The 21,074-nt window shown below is 44.3% G+C and overlaps 2 protein-coding genes across 3 annotated transcripts; both read left to right on the top strand.

The window, feature by feature from the left end:
* The first annotated feature begins 2,312 nt into the window (after window positions 1-2,312).
* LOC128900148 (gastrokine-1-like) lies at window positions 2,313-5,742 on the top strand. The gene is made up of 4 exons (XM_054180928.1): window positions 2,313-2,411; window positions 2,634-2,744; window positions 4,502-4,640; window positions 5,624-5,742. The coding sequence occupies exons 2-4, from the start codon at window positions 2,685-2,687 to the stop codon at window positions 5,740-5,742; spliced, it is 318 nt and encodes a 105-aa protein (XP_054036903.1). The 5' UTR covers window positions 2,313-2,411; window positions 2,634-2,684.
* Window positions 5,743-12,348: 6,606 nt separating this feature from the next.
* Window positions 12,349-20,978, top strand: LOC128900075 (anthrax toxin receptor 1-like). 2 transcript variants are annotated; one of them, XM_054180829.1, is made up of 6 exons: window positions 12,349-12,883; window positions 13,675-13,756; window positions 18,601-18,714; window positions 19,140-19,247; window positions 19,416-19,557; window positions 20,074-20,978. In XM_054180829.1, exons 1-6 carry the CDS (start codon window positions 12,732-12,734, stop codon window positions 20,148-20,150), a joined length of 675 nt encoding a protein of 224 aa, XP_054036804.1. In that variant the 5' UTR covers window positions 12,349-12,731; the 3' UTR covers window positions 20,151-20,978. The 2 variants fall into 2 exon arrangements, with proteins under 2 accessions (XP_054036804.1, XP_054036805.1); XM_054180830.1 differs by lacking the exon at window positions 19,416-19,557.
* The last annotated feature ends 96 nt before the right edge of the window (window positions 20,979-21,074 follow it).

The raw sequence follows: 21,074 nt of genomic DNA, 5'->3' as shown, positions 1-21,074 counted from the left end.
CACTCTGTAACAGGTGATGGTTTAAAGGCCCCTGAGGCAGCAGGGGTCTGACCTGAGCAGGGCCTATGGCACAGCACAACATCACACACCCCCGGCTGTCACAGCCCTGTGTGCAAAGGGAGCAGCAGCCTTGTAGGAAAACAGGGGAACCCTCTCCTGGGCTCAAACCAGAGACTCCACGGTCCCCTTGGCAAGGAATACCTGGGCACGGATGCTTCTGGCAAGGGATGACGCCTGCCCCAATACCATCGTTGTTGTCATAGCCCTGAGAGCAAAGGGGGTAGGAGGCTTGCAGAGAAACTGGGATAACCACCATTTGGCATAATTTTATGTCTCAAAAGCGCCCTTTGGAATTGCAGACTCAATTCAGTGAACCTGAGACCAGATTTAATTTAAAATTGCACTTGCAGGACTGCTTAGAAGTTATTTTTATGCACTAAAACCCCCTACTTCTATTAATAATATGCTGGATTCCAGTTGAAAAGTAATTTTGCAACCTTTACCTGCCACAGACTCGGGCTGCACACAGAATTAAATGAGCAACTTGACAAAAACCTCCGTAACTGAATGATCACCTCTTTCAATGAGTATTTGTATCACCACAGAAAAGAAGCTGAGGCAAGGAGAGAAAAAAATTATTCTTGCCACCTCAAAGAACAAAGACACCCACAGACTGGCACATGTATGACGCTTTTCAGCTTGAACTGCCTATTTATCGTAAAATAATTTTCAATGGCAATGTGGTATTTGGGCCAAATATTCTGGTGGGCCCTATGGTTACAGGGTAACATACAGTACATTTTGGGAAGTACAAAGGCTCTTGTTTATTTTGTATTTTGTCTACTGTAAGGCTTTTCTTTTCAACCCGAGGCTATCTCTGGTCTGAAGTTTGGTGTGAATTTTCAAAAGTAATTAGTACATGTCAGAAAGTTACTTTAAAACATGTTTAATTTTTCACGGCAAATGGATTCTTATCTGATAATCATCAGACTCGGGAAGGTCAAAATTTGCAGAATTACAATCCCCGTATTTATGAAGTAGTTACAGCAGGAAATACTTTCCAGTGACAGGCAGACAGGGATGCAAATGGCAAAATAATTTTATTTCAACACTTAACCGTTCCACTTATATACATCTGAAAACGTATATAAGGTGGACAGTTCACCTTGTGCATTCTACCTGCACCGGCATCAGCTCTGCAGTCAAGATGAAACTCACTGTGAGTATGCATGCTTTTTCTTCCTTAGAAACTAAAACTTTGATTCAAAACCATTGCCTTTCTCTCTCAGAAGTGCCTGTGTCTGTCTATAACAGAAAGGTATTCTCTGGGGAGATTTTCCTCCTCCAGAGTGAGCAACTCAGACCCTATTAACCTAATCAGATGAAGAGGTAAGGATTTTTTTAAAGGCTTAGCTATACATTATTTGATCTACAGGAAGCCTAATCCATGTCCATTTTTGTCAATGCTTTTGCAAAACCAGAGCAATGCACTAATGGATCAACCGCTTTCTTGTAATGCCCAACCAGAAGAAATTTACATTCCTTCTCCCCATCCCGGTGAAGTATCTGTATGCCTCTGTACAGGTCTCAGAAGCAACTTCAGAGTCGGCTCTTAAAAAAGCAACCTCCTACCTTCCCAGTTTGCGTTATTCTAGGGTAAAGCAAGGATGACTCATTTTAGGTGACTACTGTAATTCCAGTATGAAACCAAAAAAGGATCCAAAGAGTACACTTTAACACCAGATCAGGAAAAAGGCACTAGCTTTCTCACGACCAGATTTGTCAGCCAGACCTGCAGCTACAATTTTGTTTTCGATTTTGATTTCAGATCGTGACTACCGTCCTTCTTGGACTCTTGCTGACTCCAGCCCTTGCTGAATACGTGAGTATACTGACCAAGTTACACATCCATTGCTGCTGTTTTCTAGATTCCCTCCTTCTAGAATTTTCCTTGCTTCTTTCCCCATCCCTTTGGAGGATAGGAATCTAAAACTTCTTTCATGCACAAAACTCTACAGCCACCAGGAGACAGTTGTAAGATACAGAAATTATTCGCTGAATCTATTACAAGAATTCTTACGGCTACTCCAGAATGCCACAGCCTTATTTTGTTGTCATTTTGAAAAGACGGTGGTCACTAGAGGTGCTCCCTGTGGGCCACATTTTTTCTGTTCTAGCAGTGTTTTTCTAAGCTCTGGGCAGATAACTGGCTCTAACTTGAAAGTCTAAAAGGGTTGTTTAATTTTGTTCTCTAGTTTCCGCAAAAAGGCATAAGCCAGCAAATCGTAACCAGGCAATTCACCATTGTCGGAGGCTTCCAAATTCTGACCCTCAACAGGGAATGGCGCGTGGCAACTATCGAGCAAAGGAGCAACCAAGGATCATGGAAAACCATTTGGAACTACAATCTGGTGAGTGGCAAGGAGCACGCTTTTTTCCGAAAACGTACAAGACGACCAGCTCCTATACAGAGATGACCAAAATATAGGATTTGTTTCTTTATTCCTAACACCGAGTCCAAGTTTTGGGGTCAAAACTATCTGCATTTATTGCTTTTTTTTAAATGCAGATGTTATCCCAATCTCCGTTCTTGAAAAACTGAATTCCTTATTGTCAAAAACTTTATTTTACAGGGCTACATTGCAAGCAGAGTGCTGTCACAGGGAACTTGCTACATTTCCGTAATGAACAGAAATGTGATACCTCGCTTTGATACCCTCATCACGCTGGCTGAGCAGAACATGGTAAGATGAAACAGGAGTAGTTGCTTGCAAAGTTGTAGGGTGATGCAAAGGAAACATTGTTCTTTTGTTTTAAACGCACAGTTACTTTAAAAGCCATTTAGATCACGCCATTGAGTATGAAGTACCATATTGATGGTACCCGACTTGTGTCGGGTCGATGGTTGGACTCGATGATCCGAAAGGTCCCTTCCAACCTAGACAATTCTAGGAATCTACGATGATTCTATGAAGCACTGGAGGAGGGTTTTCCTGGTTTTTTCTGATGCTGTAGATTACTTAGATTATTTTGACGATGTTTTAAAAGATTATTTAGACAGACTGCTTTTTAAACAATTTGTTACGCTTAAAGATTTTAGATTTTTGGCATGGTGCTCTTCATCATCTCAGTCTTTGAAGGCTACAAATCCCATTTTTCTAGGCAGCTCTAGCTGAGGAAGAGCAAATAATCCAGTAATGAGGAAAAAAGTTTAAATAAGATTTCAAGCTTTCCAAACTTCTTCAAAAGAACCAAGCACCCTACGAGCACGAGTTCAGCCCACACAATGAGCCACAGACATTTTAAACCCGATTTTAGCATTCAGCATACTAACCTTTTGTAGACACTGGCTTGTCTGGAAGCCTGAGAACTGAATCCTTGTAAAAATCCTGGCTTTAAAGGACAAGAAGGCATGGTGGGGAAGAAAAAGGGAAGAGTTCACGCGGGTACCGGCCTGAGCAAAACCATTTGGCTCTAGCTAGTTCTAGGCTTGCTTGCACTACGGTGCATCTCACTGCCCCCCCCGAGGCTTATCTCAACTCCTTGCTTAGCAGCAAGAAGGAAGCATATTGGAGTGGGCATTCAGGAACCCTTTGATAAGATTCCACCAGAACTTTGAAAGCCTACATCAATCCCCGTCATCCCTGCTAAGTGTGCCTTTACCCTGGAGTTCTTCAACCTGTTTCTTGACTGTGCTTTTTCTTTCCTGAGAGGATGAGATTTTCACAAGTGGCAGGCTTTTCTTTTTCTGAACAGCCACGTGGCTTGGGGCTTTGCTGTGGGAATGGTTTTTCAAGAGAAAAAGAGTAGGTGCATCAACTGGCCCCTCTTCCCAGCTACGTTTTCTATGAGGAAGTTTAGGTCTGCAGGTTGCTAGGGAACAGCTGGAAACCTTCCATGGCGTTAATTATTTCTGGGCAGTAATATCTAAAAATACTTCTGAGTCATTTCAATACAAAATTGGGTTTTTCGTTTCGGAACATTGCTTTGCAGATGCTGTTGTTCAGACCTCCATTTTCCTTTAGGGCCTAAGAGAGCACCTCTATAGTCAACAGCCTTTCCCCCATATTAATTGTCTGAGCCCAAACAGGAATCCGGTGGCTGGAGCTGAATAAGGAGAGGTGCAAAGCAGCAGGAAGCCTAGGGCATCAGAGAAAAGGCAGGCGTCCAGACACTTTGTCCAGACAACGGAGCGCTCAAGTAGGAAAAGATAGCTGAAATTCATTTGAAACAAAGCACTCTGGAGCAGTTCAGAAAAAGCTGCCCCACTGAGACACTCCGAGTTCTCAAACAGGTCATAAGCAACACTTGCACATAATTTTAGTGTAAATGCATCTGCCCTGTGTTGCTGCTGCCCTCTTTGGCTCCCCTGTTAGAAGGCTGAGTGAACAGCCTTCCCCTTCCAGGCTTCCAAGTTACAACCTGAGCAAAGGAATACGCGTAGCATTAAGCAGATTGAGGCATTCATTGATCCTGCTGAGTGATGTTCTTTGATGTTTAGGGCCTGAAAGGTCAAGGACAACCTGCAAGGGAGATCACGTTTGTCGTCAAGGGCCCTGTCCTTGACCTCACCTCTTACGGAACAGACATCATGGCTATGTGCAGAGGACTCACAACCTACCTGACTTACGAAGTTTACGGTGAGTGCAAGCAAATGAATTACCAACCAGGCATTTTTTCCCCTTGGGCAATAATACACAAATGCTGCTCTTCCAACTAGAGATGGGCACAAATCAAGAACCTCAGGAGTTGCAGAAAGGGTTCAGTACCTCTGCAGATCAGCATTGGAACAGTGCTGAGTCACAACCTCCATAAATGGTGAATTTCAGAGGTGGAAGGATTGCTTTACCTAGGAGTTTAAAGACCTACACACTTCACAGGATTCGCCAGTCATGTCAAAGCCTGTCAGGGCCTGTGAACTGGCACTAGCATAACCGTATAGCGGACAGCAATAGATACTAACAGTGTAGAGTATAATAGTGCCCCTCGCTACTGGAAAACCAAAAGAATATGGAATAGCAAGTCTTTGTGATCATTCATTTCTGATCCAGTTGTGTTTGGTGACTCCAGAGGAATCTTTCACTATCCATGTAAAATATTTCTATTATAGCAGTTATTAAAAACATTGCTCCCTCAGAGTAATAACATGCACGGTCGGTAGGATGCCAGCCATTGCTATGGAGACTAGTATAAATCAGCTGCCTTGCTGTGGGTGCCATAATCACATCCTGATCACTTGCAATAGAATTTCTTGTATCGTGGGGAAAAAAAAGGAAATTCTTTTAAAATGTATATATAGGAACTCAGTTTAACTCAGAGGAGTTAATCCTGAAGCACCAGCAAAGTACTCTGAGCCTTACTGCAAGCCGATTGCCTGCAAACCCTGTCACGAGAAAGACGCTCTGCAGATCAGGCACAGGATGTGGCATCCAGACATAGCAGCAGTTCCACCCGCTCACTGCTTGCTTTGCTAATTGCTTTGGTACTCGAGATGGCTCAATTTGATTACAAATGCAAGTGCAGCGTGCCAGGTATTAAGGGCTGCCGATGAATTCAAAGAGCACTTAACACCATCTTAGCTATGACCTCATGGTATTTTTTCTTTCTTTTCTTGTTTTTAAAGGACCACAAAATACATACAATTACGGATCATGCACTGTACTTGATGTCCTGCAACTCGTGGACCTCAAGTACTGTCAGGCAAATAACAAGGGCCCAATCCAAGGCTATCAACCTTTCTGAAGCAAGCACGGATGCCCAATAGCTGCTGTACAACCCCAATGCTGTTCTTCCCTGGCATCTCCTCTTTCGAGAGATTCCTTCTTGATGCTTCAGATGCTGAAACAGATCAATTGGCAACCATATCTTTCAATTAAAGACCTTTAGCATGGATTAACTCTGGCTAGTTTCTCATTACTATAGCCTTTATCATCTATGAACGCATCCTGAAAATATTTTGATTGCATCTCTTCTACCCCTTGTCAGCCCTTTGAATGCACTTTTAAAAGCCTGCTCTTAACACAGGGCACACCCACAGAGGTGGGCAAGCACCAGAGTATGTATATTACAAATATGGCACACTGAGTAGTTACCTTATGAACCTCAGGAAATTCAACAAGGGCAAGTGCAGGGTGCTGCACCTGGGGAGGAATAACCCCCTGCACCAGCACAGGTTGCGGGTGACCTGCTGGAGAGCAGCTCTGTGGAAAGAGACCTGGGAGTCCTGGGGGACAACGGGATGACCGTGAGCCAGCGATGGGCCCTGGTGGCCAAGAAGGCCAATGGCATCCTGGGGGGCATCCAGAAGAGTGTGGCCAGCAGGTGGAGGGAGGTCATCCTCCCCCTCTGCTCTGCCCTGCCCTGGGGAGGCCCCATCTGGAGCACTGGGTCCAGTTCTGGGCTCCCCGGTTCCAGAAGGACAGGGAACTGCTGGAGAGGGGACAGCAAAGGGCCACCAAGAGGATGAGGGTACTGGAACATCGCTCCGATGAGGAAAGGCTGAGGGATTTGGGTCTCTTCAGTCTGGAAAAAAGAAGACGGAGGGGGGATCTTATCAATGCTTGTAAATACTTCAAGGTTGGGTGTCAGGAGGATGGGGCCAGGCTCTTTTCAGTGGTGCTGCTCGGGGATAGGACAAGGAGTAACGAGCACAAACTTGACCATGGGAAGTTCCATCTCAACATGAGGAGGAACTTCTTTCCTTTGAGGGTGGTAAAGCCCTGGCACAGGCTGCCCAGAGAGGTGGGGGAGTCTCCGTCTCTGGAGACATTCCAAACCCGCCTGGACACGTTCCTGTGCTGCGAGATCCCCAGCTGTCTCCTCCCAAACGCCTCTAACTCAGCCTTGAAGATGCCAACAAAGCAGGCTCAGTTTTACTTCCTTCATGCTGCAATGGCACCGCAGAGACAGATAAAAGACTTATTCCATTTATGCTGCCAGGGACATGTAGAAAGAGTCTTTGTGCTTGCCTGATAGCTAGTGCGGGATTCTCCATATGTCCAATCTTCCAGCAGTATAAATTTGACATGAATCAAGCTAGCAATACGGTAATGTTTCTGCTGAATTAATGAGGACATTAGACAAAGTGTTTATGTCAGATTTGTCAGCTCTAGGCTAAGGACAAACAACGCCATCTCTACTTTGACCCACCATGAAGCCTGCTGTTAGAAAGTTAACCCTTTCCCACCCCCTCTTCCCCCCCATTTATCTTTGACTGTTGTCACCTAACGCTCAGAACTTTAAAAACTCAAGACTGATTATTTCCTCGGTTCTAACAAAAATGGCAGGTTGCCCTGGGTCGTGCAGGTGAATACAAATCTCTCTGTAAGAATACCAGCCATGCAGTGTCCCTCAGTTTCTCTTACCCTCTCACTGATCCCCACAGGCTTTATTCTGTAGCAGCTCACTTAGGCACATCTCAGGCAAAGGCATCTCAATTATCTGGGGTAGCACACATCAGTCCTAGCAGAGGAGAGAGTGAGACAGTACTTTATGGCAGCTAATCTCCTTCCTTTTTGGCATTACACAAGTTCTTTTAATTCCTTCACACGCCAGCGGTTTGCATTTTGCTCAGGCTGAGGCTAAATAAGACAGAAAGTGGCAAGAAACAAAGTTTGGGAGGGATTTTCACTTATTTTTACTCATTATACAGTACCCTAACAAAATCTTTTGGCTCTTGTCATGCCCTACTTTGCCACCTTATTGGCATTTCTCTATGTAACTCCCTCCCCAATAGGGACCGGAAAGAAACTTTTTAGTAGCAGTACGTGCATTTTAATGCCAAACGTACATGAGTGAAAGAAAAGGAAACTTCAGCCACCTAACAAAGCAAAGCAAAGCAAAGCAACTTCTTGGCAGCAACAAAAACACACCTATGATGCTCACCACAAAAATGGAGCACAAGCGCTCTGAAGAAACTGACTTAAGACAAGGGCTCAAACAAACCTGATGCTTCAATGGAAACTTTATGGCTTGTTAGCAAGTGGAGCTGTTACACGTCCCCTGACCCCAGCCCAGAGTCCGTGCCTCCCGGCACACCCCCAACAGCATATGACACATTAGCTTCACACCACTGGGAGGAGAGTTCTGAAGAACAAGTACAGCAAGAACAGCCTCACTACAGATCTTCCAGCCCATACCATCCTCCAGCACTGCAGAAAACTACCCCAGTCCAGCAGGTGACATTTAACAGCAGAGAGCAGTTCACGGCACGTGTCCGCAAAGGCATCGCCCAGGCTCTGATATGCAACAATATGGGATTTTAAGAAGCCACCGTTGCACCCTGCAGACATTCGTCTGCATTTTGCCCCTTAAAACCCAAAGGCTGCCCTAGTAAGTGCCTTACTAAAGACAGTTGCTCAGTCAAAGGAGATCTGTAAACCTCATTAGGAGAGGACAATTTGACAACACAGCACGGGCCGAAGGGGGAAAAGTTTTCCATTTATCCCTTCCAGTCCAAACTCCAGTTTGGAGCACACGTCAGTAGAATTAACCTCTTCCAAAGAAAGCCTGCAAGAAGGAGCAGGGTCACTTAAGATCCCATGCCTCGCCTCCGAGATACACGGTCACATTCTCCATGATTGAAAAGGGTGAGTCAGACACTGCAAATTCAGCAATGCGGTAGGATTTACTTTTAAATCCCATAGGATTATGTGAAATGTAGTCAGGAACTCTGAATCTTTCATTCTGTGCAGCTCTGCTCCCGCCTGCTGGGCACGTGTGCTTATCCTTTTGCCTTAAAGCCCATGGAAACCAACCCACAGAAGACCCTAAGAGTCATTTAAGCAAACAGTGCTTCATCAGTGCCATTTGCGTATTCACTTGCTCAAAGTTAGATGTGCGTTTCTAGATAATCACTGTTACCTTAGACTTGATCGTTTCAGGATTCATACACCTTCATGTCTCCAAGGGGCTCGTTCCTGCTGGCTAACTATCTGGTCAAACTGAACCGACTGCTACGGAGAATATTGAGTTTGCGTCCTTGTGAACGACAGGGGACTGAGAATCCGCACACCCGTACTCTCATTAGCACTTGGTCATTAGAGCAGTCAGAGTTTTAAAAAGTATTTTCTAAGAACCTGACCTTAATTGAGTACTTTCATTTAAGAAGGGAGGTCAAACTCAGCCACCCAATTTCCAGAAGTGCTGAAAACCAGAAGCCCCTAATGATTTCCTCCACATTGCTCCAAACTCAGGATCAGTGCCACCTTTGTCTAAATTCAATCAGAGAGAAATATACCACCCTTTGAGTAGACCAGGATGAATTTGGTCCGGCTCTAAGGGAATGTAAAAAACCACTTGCAGAGGTGCTGCAAGGATGCTGTAGCCCTGGCAAAGCGCTTGGAAGTGGTTAAAGTAAGGGCAAAGCAAAGCAATACACATGCAACACTTCGTAGAGGAGGGAAGGCTGTTGAGAAGTGCACAGCCCTATTTCCTACGGCACTAACCACAGGGCACAACACTGCACCCCCTGCTCCTAAGCAGGGTTAGGCAGACATGAAAACACAAGACTTGGAAAGCAACTGCATGGCTTTCCCGGATTATGGCAGAGTTATTCCCTACACCATATTTCCTCCTGTTTTATTTAATACCTTGCAAACAATATATTTTCATCTGTAAACTGAGCCTGATATTCCTCGTCAGGAAGAGGTTGCATCCAGATGCAGAGTTAGCAGCCCTTGTTAGAACAGCTAGTGGAATGAACTCTAATCGCCAGGAAGATAATACAATACAGCCTTACAGGCTGCAGCACAGGGAAATAAAATCAAAGCGGGTCAAAGTCAGATAAAAGCAAGCGACAGGGGAGTCTGTTGAAAAATTAGAGCAACGCAGGGAAGAAAAAGGCCTTCCTGGCCACTGGGTGTCAGCCTTGACTTACACGGTGCCCAACTGAACCGTGAAGGCACACAACTCATACCCGGGGAAGTCTTGTCCTACGCCACGTGAGACAGTGCAGCTCCGCTGATCCTAGCAGAGCTGTGCCGAGTTACCCCAGCTGAAGACACGGCCAGTGAATTTAAGGACAAGTCTACACTGCTGACAGGGAAGCAATTCCTGTACAATGATAATACATTTGTGATGATGACATTGGTCAGGGCAGGCAATTTGTTGCATCTCGATTATTCATGCAGGCTGCTGTAGCAGCTTCCTGAAGTGCCGTGAAAGCTTGCGAACAAGGCTTTGAGATCTCGACAGTAACGATAAAACATGAAAACCTGCTGATAACACTTTGCATCATTTTGCAAATTCTATTCACGCACCAAGGCCATCACTTGGAGCTTAATTAACTATGCTGTATGTGATTTAAACACCTTCCTGCCTGTCTCTTTCACACAAAGAATACCACACTCCCAGACCTCTGACAGCTGTTAGGTCTTTCACACAAAAGCTTCAGCCGTCACAATATTTTTGTCTCTGGCATTTTTAGCGAGCAAGGGAGGGAGGGACAGACATTCCAACACCCCCTCCTGTGTCTCACATGAGCTGCCTATTATGGAGCTGCTTTTCTCCAGAGTGTTGATCCTGCTCTTACCAGACCGTAAACAAAAAGACACATGCTCAAGATAGGCACATGAAGAGGCCTAGCCCTGGAGAAAGTCAGAGTTATAGCATAAAGCACGGTGTTTCCCTTTGCCAGAAGCTCCCTCCATCTCAGAGTGCTCTAAGCTTCATCTGATGCCTCATTCCTTGGCTTTTGCCCAAGCTTTCCTGGGCCTTCTGTCAGCCTGAATCCACAGATACACAAGGAATCGGGTCTCCTCCTCCGCTCCCTTCTTCCTCTGCTAGCTCCAGGCCACCGTTATTTTCCTGAGGTACCGATTTTTATTTACTTTAATTTCTTTTGACTCCACATAGTTGTTCGGCTCAGGGCCAGTCAGAAACAACCGAAAGAGATTCTCAGTCTTCTTTTAATCTTTAGGCAGACACAGGTCATAAGCTAGCCGGCTCTGGTAGGAGCCCTAGCTCTACCTCAGATCAGAAGCTGGCCCTAAGTACTTTCCCAAGATGCTCAAAACCAGCACATCAGTCTCCAGGGAGGAAGCTTTTCTTCTATCCTTCCTATTTTCACACCCTCCATCCAGGTCATTTGCTTTGAAAAATACTAAAAATGAATCCACGGACTAGTCTCAGCCCCTTCCTTAGGGCAGTACAAACTTCAACACCCTGTTCTGCTCCTGGCTAGCCCCTGACAAGCTCTGACTTCCAAAGGCTATCCGCTTCCTTCAGGGCTGACCAGGGTTTGGCAGCAGGACCATTTGCCCATGTCTCTGTATTATCCACATTAGAGGTGATGGAGCTGGTGTACTTGCTGAGCATAGCCAGGTGTGGGAGGGAGAACACTCCCAAAGTTTTAATCATCAATGCAGCAAGGTGCCTGACTAATGTGTAATCCAGACGTTTCCACTTCCATCAAAAGTCTGCTGTCATGCTTTTTGTCCTTTTCCCTTGAAACCTATCCTGCTGCTTTTCCTGGTCTTTCCTCAGATTGTTTGCATTTGCTAAGAACTTCTTCTAGGACAAATTTCACTCTTTACGCAACAAAGAACAGCTTGAAAGCCTGGCTCAAGTGCACTTGCATCCCCTCTCAGAAACTAGACCTGGTCCCCCAGGCTTGATGCAACACCTGAAGCTGCTCTGCTAACCAGTGTCAGTACTGGGAGAACAGGTGTGCTGCTCAGGCCCGAGAGGATGGGAGAGGGAGGGCTAGGAGCCCCTGCTCCTGGGCTCTCTAGTTTAGCTCTTGCTGGCCTGGGGGGGGCTGCTCTGAGTGAGGAATGCTCTTGCTTTTGGGCCGTCCTGCTCCGGTTTTGGAGTTTGTGGTGCTGTTTGTGGAAGGAGACAGAAAATGCAAGCGTAGCTGACGTTACATTTTCCAGCAAGTTTTCCTGGCAGAGGGAGGATTTAGGCTCCAGTGGCTGAAAGGAGCTTGCTAAGGATGGTAAGAGGGGGCAGCCTGTTTCATAGGCACAGCCGTTGCTCGATATTTCTCAGGACTGAGAAAACCCAAGGGACGAAACCTGGTGTGGCTTGTCACTTCAGTTTTTGTGAAGCTACTCCAGGTTTTTAAAGGTCTTTATACCCGGATGCTGCCAACGTGGGAAACCAAGATGTGTCTGCATAGTGCTGCGTGGCCGCTGTAAGCAAACTGCTTCTCTGCTCGTTCCTAAAGCTGCTGTGGGGTGTGTTCAGTGTGCTCGCTGCAGGAATGAGATGTTTAAAACCAGTGACTCCGGTCAGCTTGAGTTTTCGCCACCAGGTGGCATTCTCTGAGCTTTTTTTGCTAAGGAAAAACAGAACTTACCATCCTTAATAATAACAATAATAAATGAGGGAGGGGGGCGAGTTCCTCAAACCCTCCCTGTCATTTCTGAAGTGTGTAACAAAGCAAGATTTGTTCGGAGGCTGCTTCTTCTCTCGCTAAACAATGGTGCTGCTTTCAGAGAGCTGCAAGTGAGACCGAGGGTCAAGTCCCTTTAAAAAAAAAAAGTGAAATACAGTATTGTGCATCTTGAAATCTGAAACCAAGAAACAGAAGTGCAAGGGAAACAAGGGGGAAAGTCTTGCAATTCCTGAGAACAACTCTTGCAAGTGGAGTTTCACGGAATAAAAGATACACATACATACAGACCTGCCTACAGATTTAAAGGTCACTGAATGGCTTTTGTGGAGAAACCTGTGAAATAAAGGAGCCTGGAAGAAGAGATTTCTTTTTCTCCTCCTCTCTGGATATAATGGCTATTGCAAAGCAAAGCATCTTGAGATTTGGCTGCAGATGTCTCTTCCTAGCAAGTTTTGTGCTAGCCTGTGATGGACAAGGTGGAAAGAGAGAGAACGGTGGTCCTGCCTGTTATGGAGGATTTGATTTGTATTTCATTCTGGACAAGTAAGTCGGTTCTCCTCTGCTCTTTTTCAAAGAAGTCTTTCTCTAGGCATGAACTGGAATGGCATATACTGATACCGAGGAGGTTTTCTTTGGATTTTGCTTTTGCAGAAATCACTGTGTCCCCAAGGGACCTAGGAAACTGCTTACTGCTCTGGCATTGTTTTTGTTGTGGCAACTTCTTTGGTAGGTCTAGTATATAATCTCATTGTGTTCTGTAAATCAATTAGTTATAAATGTTGCTGTGGCTGCTATAGAAGCTTTATTGTGTACTTGACCCCGTAGTTTCTTAAAAGAGTGGTTGGGAGAAGGGCAGTATCCTCATCACCTCTCGTTTCCCATGAAGACTGTACAGTTTGCTCAGAGGTAACACCCCACACATTGCAGGGTTTTAGTTTGGTATTAAAGACTTCTGGCCCGTAGTTGGCTTCCAGAGTATGTGTCTGCCACTGTGTGGAACAAGAATTCGGTGCCCACCTCTTTTAGCCTGCAGTTGATCTTGTCCCTCTGCCTGGGATTTCTAAAAAAATTAAAACAGACACCCTGAATCCTAATAAGGTTTCTGGGAAAGTCTTTAATCTTCAAGTCAGTTTGAATACACAAACTTACATCCTTAGAAAGGTATCTAGCCATACATTACCTCAGCCTATAACATTACCTCAGCCTATGCAAACATTGAGTTAACTCTTCCCCAACCCCCTTTCTATCTGTTTCTGTCATGCATGTCTTCCCCTGGATATCAGGTCCTGATAAATTTGATCCCGCGTCTAACAATGCATCTGCATTCCTTTCAGGGAACAGATACGCCAGGGTCTAGAAGAGCTGCAGAAAGTCCTTCCGGGAGGCAACACATACATGCATGAAGGATTTGAAAGGGTAACTAGATGCGTGCTATAGTGCCTCTAAACTGTGTCTGGGTGCTCCTCAGGAACTGTTAAACAAAGGGATCTGGTTAATACTTCTCTGGTAGGTAAGTGGGGCTGCTTCCCTTTTATGCAATAGGCACGCTGAAGCGTACGCGTTCAGTGTTGGAGCTGGTACAGGCAGCTGCAAACCCTACTACTTATCTTTCTTTTTGCCTTCAGCTTCTCTGGGGGGAGCTGCCTTTTCAGCCTAGGACAAGGCAGAAGGTTTTGCCTTGCAATCCCCCGCGGACCCGTGTTCAGGAAGGGTGGAAAGCTGTCTAGAGTCCTGCATGGGTGCTCTAGGAGGCTTGTTAGAGCTGGGTGGGGGCTCAGGCCATGGCTCTAGCCCGTTCTCACTGGTGGACAAATGATGCTGCGCAGAAGTTATTGCCTGCTCTGATCTTCTCCTCCTGTATGCTTTACAAGCTCAGCAGTTTCTCTAGACCTGAATCCCCTCCCACTTCTGTACTCCACATGCATTTGGGAGGACTCTGGAACTGTCTGCCTATTGAAAACGCATGTGAACACCCAGCAGAAAGTCAGGTGACCTGACAGAGCTGGTGGCTCTGAACTTGGAGCCCAGACCCCAATCCCAGAGCCTGGGGACTTGTGAAGCTTAGCAGGAGAAGTCCAAAGAACCAAATTTAAATTCAGAACAGAAATGAAATTCGTAAACCAAATATGTTCAGGGTGGCCTACTCTTTAATTTTGAATGGATGCACCCTGAAGTGTTTGCCCTTCTACCTTGCAGAATTTGCTTGGGCATAGGTCAAGTGGGAGACAGAAGCATAACAATATCTCTCTGTAGTTGTTTTATTTGCAAGTAGAGCAGCTGATCTAGAGGTGGTGAGAAACATCCAAGGTCCATTGATAAATATTCCCAAGGAAGAAGGTGGGATGTGATTTTCAGATAGCAGAATAGTAAGAGGCTGCATTAAGGATTGACTGTTTGCTGCACAGTGGTACAAGAATCTAGTATGGAAACAGAATGCCTTGAGCAGAGCTTTCAAGAGGAGACTGAGACAAGCTTGTCCTGGAAACAGAACAAGGTCTTACACAGTAAAAGCACTCCTCCCTGCCCTTTTTCCTGGCTTCTACTCTTGTAATTAGTTTTGTAAGCTATTCTCAATGTCAAATGCTCCAGCTGTGTGTGTTTGCCATACAAACTACTCCAGTAATCAGAAGTTGATGGAAGATTTGGAGATTCAGGCTTCCAAGTGTGATGCATCACTGTAATGGCCAAGTTGGCTACACTTGTTGGAAGACATGGACAAAACTGATTTCCATCTCATTGCTAATGACACCATAGGGATCAGCTTTATACAGTTCAGTTTCTCAGTGTCTTTCTTGAGAAGTAGTCGATTAGTTAAATTTCCAGAGACTACAAAATGATTTTGTGACATACAAAATAAGGCTTTTATGTGTATTTTGAATCTTGGAGGCTAGGGACATTCCCGTCACCAGCTGGCATCCACAAATCCATCCCATTAGAAGAACTGTAAATTTTTTCCCTTAGCAATTCATTACTTTCATTCACTGTATTTTATGCCTCGTGCAAACTGCAAAGTGGGTGCAAAACAGATGAACACCAGAGCTCTCTGCTTTACAGTGCTGGCAGACTGGCTGCACTCACATAGTCCCAGCAAGGCATCGGTTAGCAGCAGAATGACAGAGTGTGGCCCTGATGGGTGTAAATGAGACCTGGGCCTCGCCTTCTCAACTACAGCCAGATCCCCTGGCTTTTCCACTAACACCTGACACAATGATCCTCAGCAGCTGAGGACAGTGGAGAACTTTGCTCAGACAGACACATGAGTTTATGACGACACCGAGTCCCTGTCATGCCATCCTGGCAACCAAAAGGAAACTTCAGCGTGCAATCCCAAACTGAGCTACAGTGAAGGGCACAATTAGTCTACAGAGGGACCAACAGAGCTGCTGTTAAATAAGAAGCACTTTTGGAGGAGGTAAATAACACCTCAAAGTGCTGCTTCTGTAGCAGCCACAGCTAAGAAACAAATCCAAATTATCTGAGCGTATACATATATCTCTCTCTCTCTTAGCCTACTGAACAGCATTCCCAGCTTATTGAACAGCACTGAACAGAATATTCCTAGGCAAAAAGACTCTGACATTTATACTGGCCAATTAAATAACCTAAACATTTTGCAAAGTTTCTGCAGCAAACAAGGCAAATAAACTCTTATGCCATGGCTCTGTATATAATTATCAAATTCAGAGAAATATTAAAATCTACTTTCTAAATACTAGTTGATATAAAACGCCCATTGTTACTGCTCCTCCCTTACTCATTCTTTGTTATTTCTAGCTTATGGTCCCTTTCTAGAATTAGCCCTTAGTCCATCATCAGTTACTACTTCTGTGAAGATAGAGAGGCCGTGCCTGAAGACTGGAAAGCAGATCCTAAAAGACAGAACAGTGCTGAATAAGCTCAGAAAGGAAGGTTGACAAACAACCTCGGTAATTTCTATGATTTAGAACCAACTTCATGATAAAGATAACCCATATTTTAAATCAATGGAGGTGGTAATCTTGCTATGCTCAAAATGTTATCAGCTACGGATAAAATACCAGGCTGAGTCCTTCGCCACATAAGCACAAAGCGTCACTACAAATTTCATTAGGCATGTATTTTATGGTTCTGGTTTATTTTTTTCATTGAAAAATTACTATAAAATACATTGAACTTACCATGACAATCTTTCTTTCATCTTCCTCTATGTAACGAACTCAATCAAGCTGGTATCAAAGCCTCCTCTTATCAGAGCATTTCCCCAGGAAACCTGTCACAATTTTGCGTACACAGGGCACGTGCCAATAAGGTAAACCCATTTTAAGATTTAACTTTGGGATATTACTGTATAAAAAGTAAGAGTACACATCAATTACTAGCAGATCTTGCCTTGCCTACCATCAAAATGAAGTTCATTGTTAGTATGTGTATCACGTATTACAGAGTGAAAATGCCAAATGGGTTGGGACTGCATGGGTGAAATTTCACTTTGGGCACTGGCTTCACTCCACACGCCTACTCAAATGGAAGGAGCGTAGTGCTCTGTTACAAGGGCAAGACACACATGTAAAATGTTCCAAGGGCAATATTCTCTCCTTCACAACTCAGATGCAAGTCAAGAGTCACAGCAAGTTACATAAAGTTATGGCACAGCTGTCTGATGGGAGCATAGGACAAGAACCACGAGACATGAGAGACTCCAAGCGCATGGCTGCAAAACAGGGGTATTTACAGCTGCCTGAAATTGTTGCAGGATGAATTCCAAACAGTTAGTGCTAAATGCTCTGAGTCACACTTGGATCTTCCTCATAAAATGCCTCCTTTGAAGCAGATGAAATTTGCGACAGCTTCAATATTCGAGGCATTGTCTCCAAGAGAATAATTGTTCACAGTAAGTATTGCAAAAGAATTTATCATCATGATAATATCAAATCTCTCAAAAATACATTAGCAGTAGTTTTGACAAACAACAAGCATGTGAAACGCTATTATTTTCTAAAGGGGCAACAAAGTGTTTAACATTACATTCTTCTGAACAAAAGTGATTGTGCCTACCCTTATACTATAAGCCCTGTGTTCAGAGGCATGAGATCTCCTGTGAGGATGCTCAGGTCCCATTTCAGCTGTGTTCCAAGTACAGAGCTGTACAGTGCACCCACATTCCAACTCTCCACAAGAGCTGCACACCTTCATGGATGTTGCATGGATCTGCTCCGTGTCTGAAATCAAAAGCTGAGCCCAAAAAGTTCACTCTCTGAAACAAGGTATTTCAGACCACCTTTTTCCAAGGAGTTTACTGAACTGGGGCGGGACATATTTTACCTGTGCAAAGTGTAGTACTGAGGTTAAGAGTAATTTATATCAATTGATGATCTGATGTAAGCTCATTAACAAAAAATTCTTCTGCATATTTAAACACTTGACCCCACTTCAGGAAAGTGCAAAGAGGTACACAAAGTTAAACTGGAAGTCAAAATTATTTTAACTCGATGCAGGATCAGCAGTCCCAATGTTAAAGTGCTGTGAACTTAAAATGTTCATTTCAGATTATGATTGCTTCTCTTCTTGGGGTTTTCCTGGCTCCAGCCCTTGCTAACAGGGTAAGTACAGAGCTACACGCAACTAGACACTGCCGCCTTTAGTGGTCTTTAGCTATAGCCTATGAAAAACATGTTTCTGAAAATAAAGCTGTATTTAAAGCCCGATACTTAGCAGAAAACTACTTATTGTTTTATACCAAAGAAAATATTTCAGGCCTTGATATATCAAGGGAAAGAGACAGTTGCTAGATACAGAATCAACAAAGTCTGCCTTGAGATTAGCACAAACACTGTGAAAGTCATTGTGTGGAGAGAAACAAATGTTACCCATGAAGGATCTGACCACAAAATCCAGTGAAATGCTCTCTGGAACCCTCTGCCTGCGGGTTCCGTCTGGGGAAAGAACAACAATGAATTAGTTTACTTTCCTTAGAAATTTTTCTTGCAAGCTTGACACTGAACTTCCAGTAATGTGAAAGCTTGTCTGTCTTCATAAGGTGAATGCATCAGACACAAGAAAACCAGGGCTAGATAAAGCCTGAACGTGAGGCTTGACACAACAGTACTAAAGGCTTCCCAGCCTCCCCTCTAAGGCCAGAAGCCATCTCCCCCTCAATTGCATCCCTAAAAGCATTAATCTCCCCAAACGTGGTTACTACAGCTCTTGCTTTGTTGAGGGAAAGACCACTGGGAATCCACAAACCTAAACCCTTACCTCCTTTCATCTTTTTCAAAAATCAGAACGGCAAGAGGCACCACAGTGAGCACTCACACCGCTCTTTCCCTGACACTGGGGTCAGCACCGACTCAAAGGAGGGCTCCAAGGACTGGAAGTCTGTCTGGGACGTCGAGACTGTAAGTGGCCACCACCATGGCTCGAAAAAATAGAAAATAACCAAAAGGTTTTTGGGAAACACCTAAGCTTCAACAAAACTTAACAAGATTCAGAGGAGATGCTGAAGAACGTTCCCACTTCACCATTGTTTCTGCTGCACTGATGTTTTCAGCAGTGAATTCCTTCCCCTGACTTAAGCACTGTAACGTATCATACACGTGGCATTACTGGAGAAGGCAATTTACCTTTTACCAAAGTCCCTTGTCAGCATCCACGACACATTCACCTGGACAACATAATTGAAAGAACAATATTTTCCTTCCCTATCATTATTTGGACTGTAGAAAGCTTTTTTTTTGAACAAGTACTTCTCTCTGGCAATCCGCTTATCTTCCACGGTATATCGTTTGCAACAAAAAGCTTTTTTTCTTTTTTATTTCAACAGGGCTACGTAGCAACCAAGGTACTTTCAAAGCACACCTGCATCATTGCTAAAATAGACAAGAGGTTTTTCCTTGATAAACCCTTTCCTGCACCACCTCGAGGACACCAGGTAGGATGGTGAATGACAGTGGTGAGAAAGCAAAGCATTTGCCTGTGAGAAGTCCTCGTTCCTGTCCCACAGAGAGGAGAAAAGGCTCCAGGAGCTGAAGACAGGTTTCTCAGCAGGGCATTGGTTTTTCTAAATGCTCCTTTCTCGGTTTGTCTCTTTGATGCTTAGGGACTTAGCCCTCACCAGCTTCCTCCCAGAGAGAATCGCTTCACTGTCTCAAGAAAGAGACTCCAAAGCTTGCGCCCATATGGAAAACGCATTCAAGCTCTGTGCCGAGGAATTCCCTCTTACCTTGCTTACCCAGCTGCTGGTGAGTATACTAGTAACAGTGTTTTGGAGACCCAAACAAAAAGGAGCAAGGTATAAAAAAAAAGGATGAAAAAGATGTAAGTGAAGATGAGCAAGTTAATTATTGAAATCTTGTGCTTTTCTATGACTTTTATAAATCAGCGAACGCGTGCAAAAGGGAAAAAGCAGGTCTGTCCCTCTTCTGCATACAACTCGGAGACCAGGCTTTTCAGGAACATTTTGGGCTCTCGCTGTTGGCACAAGCCTGAATTTTTTAAGCAACTTCACGCATATACAATACCTAGCTACCACCAGTCCTGCCACAGCACGACTCTGAGATTTACAACCCCATTTGCAGCTTAGATTCGTCTAAAAAAATTGCACTAACAGTTGCTTCTAGTCTAAGTTTAGAAAGATGCAGCTCAATTTTTAAATGGCATTTCCTGGTCCATTTCCAACATCATGTTGGAAGAATTTCAGCCACATTGTTCTCTTATTTCCTCACTCCAAATCTAATCAGTTTTTCCTTTCCTTTCAGGATCAAACTTCTTAAAGCAAGATGTCGCATGTTTGAAAGTTAAGATAAACGAGCTGCCTTTCTATTTCTGTGATTAATTCTTCTGGACGAAGTTTGGAGGAAGAACATTCACAGACGTGTGTACCCACAAACAAGGATGTTTCTCGTGACAATCTTCCCTTGATCACATTTTCAACCACTTCTCTGTCCCTTCTTCTGCTCTGTGTGGAGGCAATTGTGTCTCAGCAAAATTTACCATCAACCTCCATTGGTCTGCGCTGTGTTTTTACTAATCCTTTAAAAACGTGGAAGCCATTCCAAGGACAAGTTGCTAAACTGGTGTTCTTGCAAAATCCCAGGTTTGGCATTCAAACCCCAACCTGTACAATTTCCCAGACACATTTCACATGCTGCCTTAAGCAATTATTCATCACTACTCAAAGCAAACGACACTATTCCTACTGCATAACCATATTTAAGATCATAAGGTCTGAAGTCCGGATTTATAGGAATACGCAGATCTGAGTTATTTCTATTGTAACTTCTTATTAACATACTAAGTATTACAATGTTTTATGGTAGCAGTAAGCGTTGCAACGCAACATGGCCAAGCACAAAGAGACAGAGACACTATTGCTCTCATCAACCCAGCAATCAAGCCGCAAGTAACACAATTGATAAGTGCATTAAATGCAGCTTGGAGTTGACTACGGGTGCTCCTGAACTATCTTTGAAGAACGTTTAACACAGGAAGCAAAAAAGCATACCCTCACCAATCAGAAGTGCAGTTGGGAATCTGAAAGAATCAAACCAGAGTTAGGCCAAATCTAAGGCCAAACGGCTGGGACTAGGTGCTTCAACTAAGACGATCACGTCTGAAACGCCGTCTGTCTGGAAAATACCAGACCTTCACCTTCCCTCCTGGCTCAGAGGCCCTTCTGCTGGAGTTTGAAAGGAGTTGCTCCAAGAGACACTTTACCCGTTCTCCTGACAGTCAAGGGCTACTCTAAATAAAGGATGCA

The sequence above is a fragment of the Rissa tridactyla genome, chromosome 20, assembly GCF_028500815.1.
Source record: "Rissa tridactyla isolate bRisTri1 chromosome 20, bRisTri1.patW.cur.20221130, whole genome shotgun sequence".
NCBI lineage: Eukaryota > Metazoa > Chordata > Aves > Charadriiformes > Laridae > Rissa > Rissa tridactyla.
The sequence above is the reverse complement of the archived record's forward strand: the minus strand, read 5'-3'. Positions and strand labels throughout refer to the sequence as shown.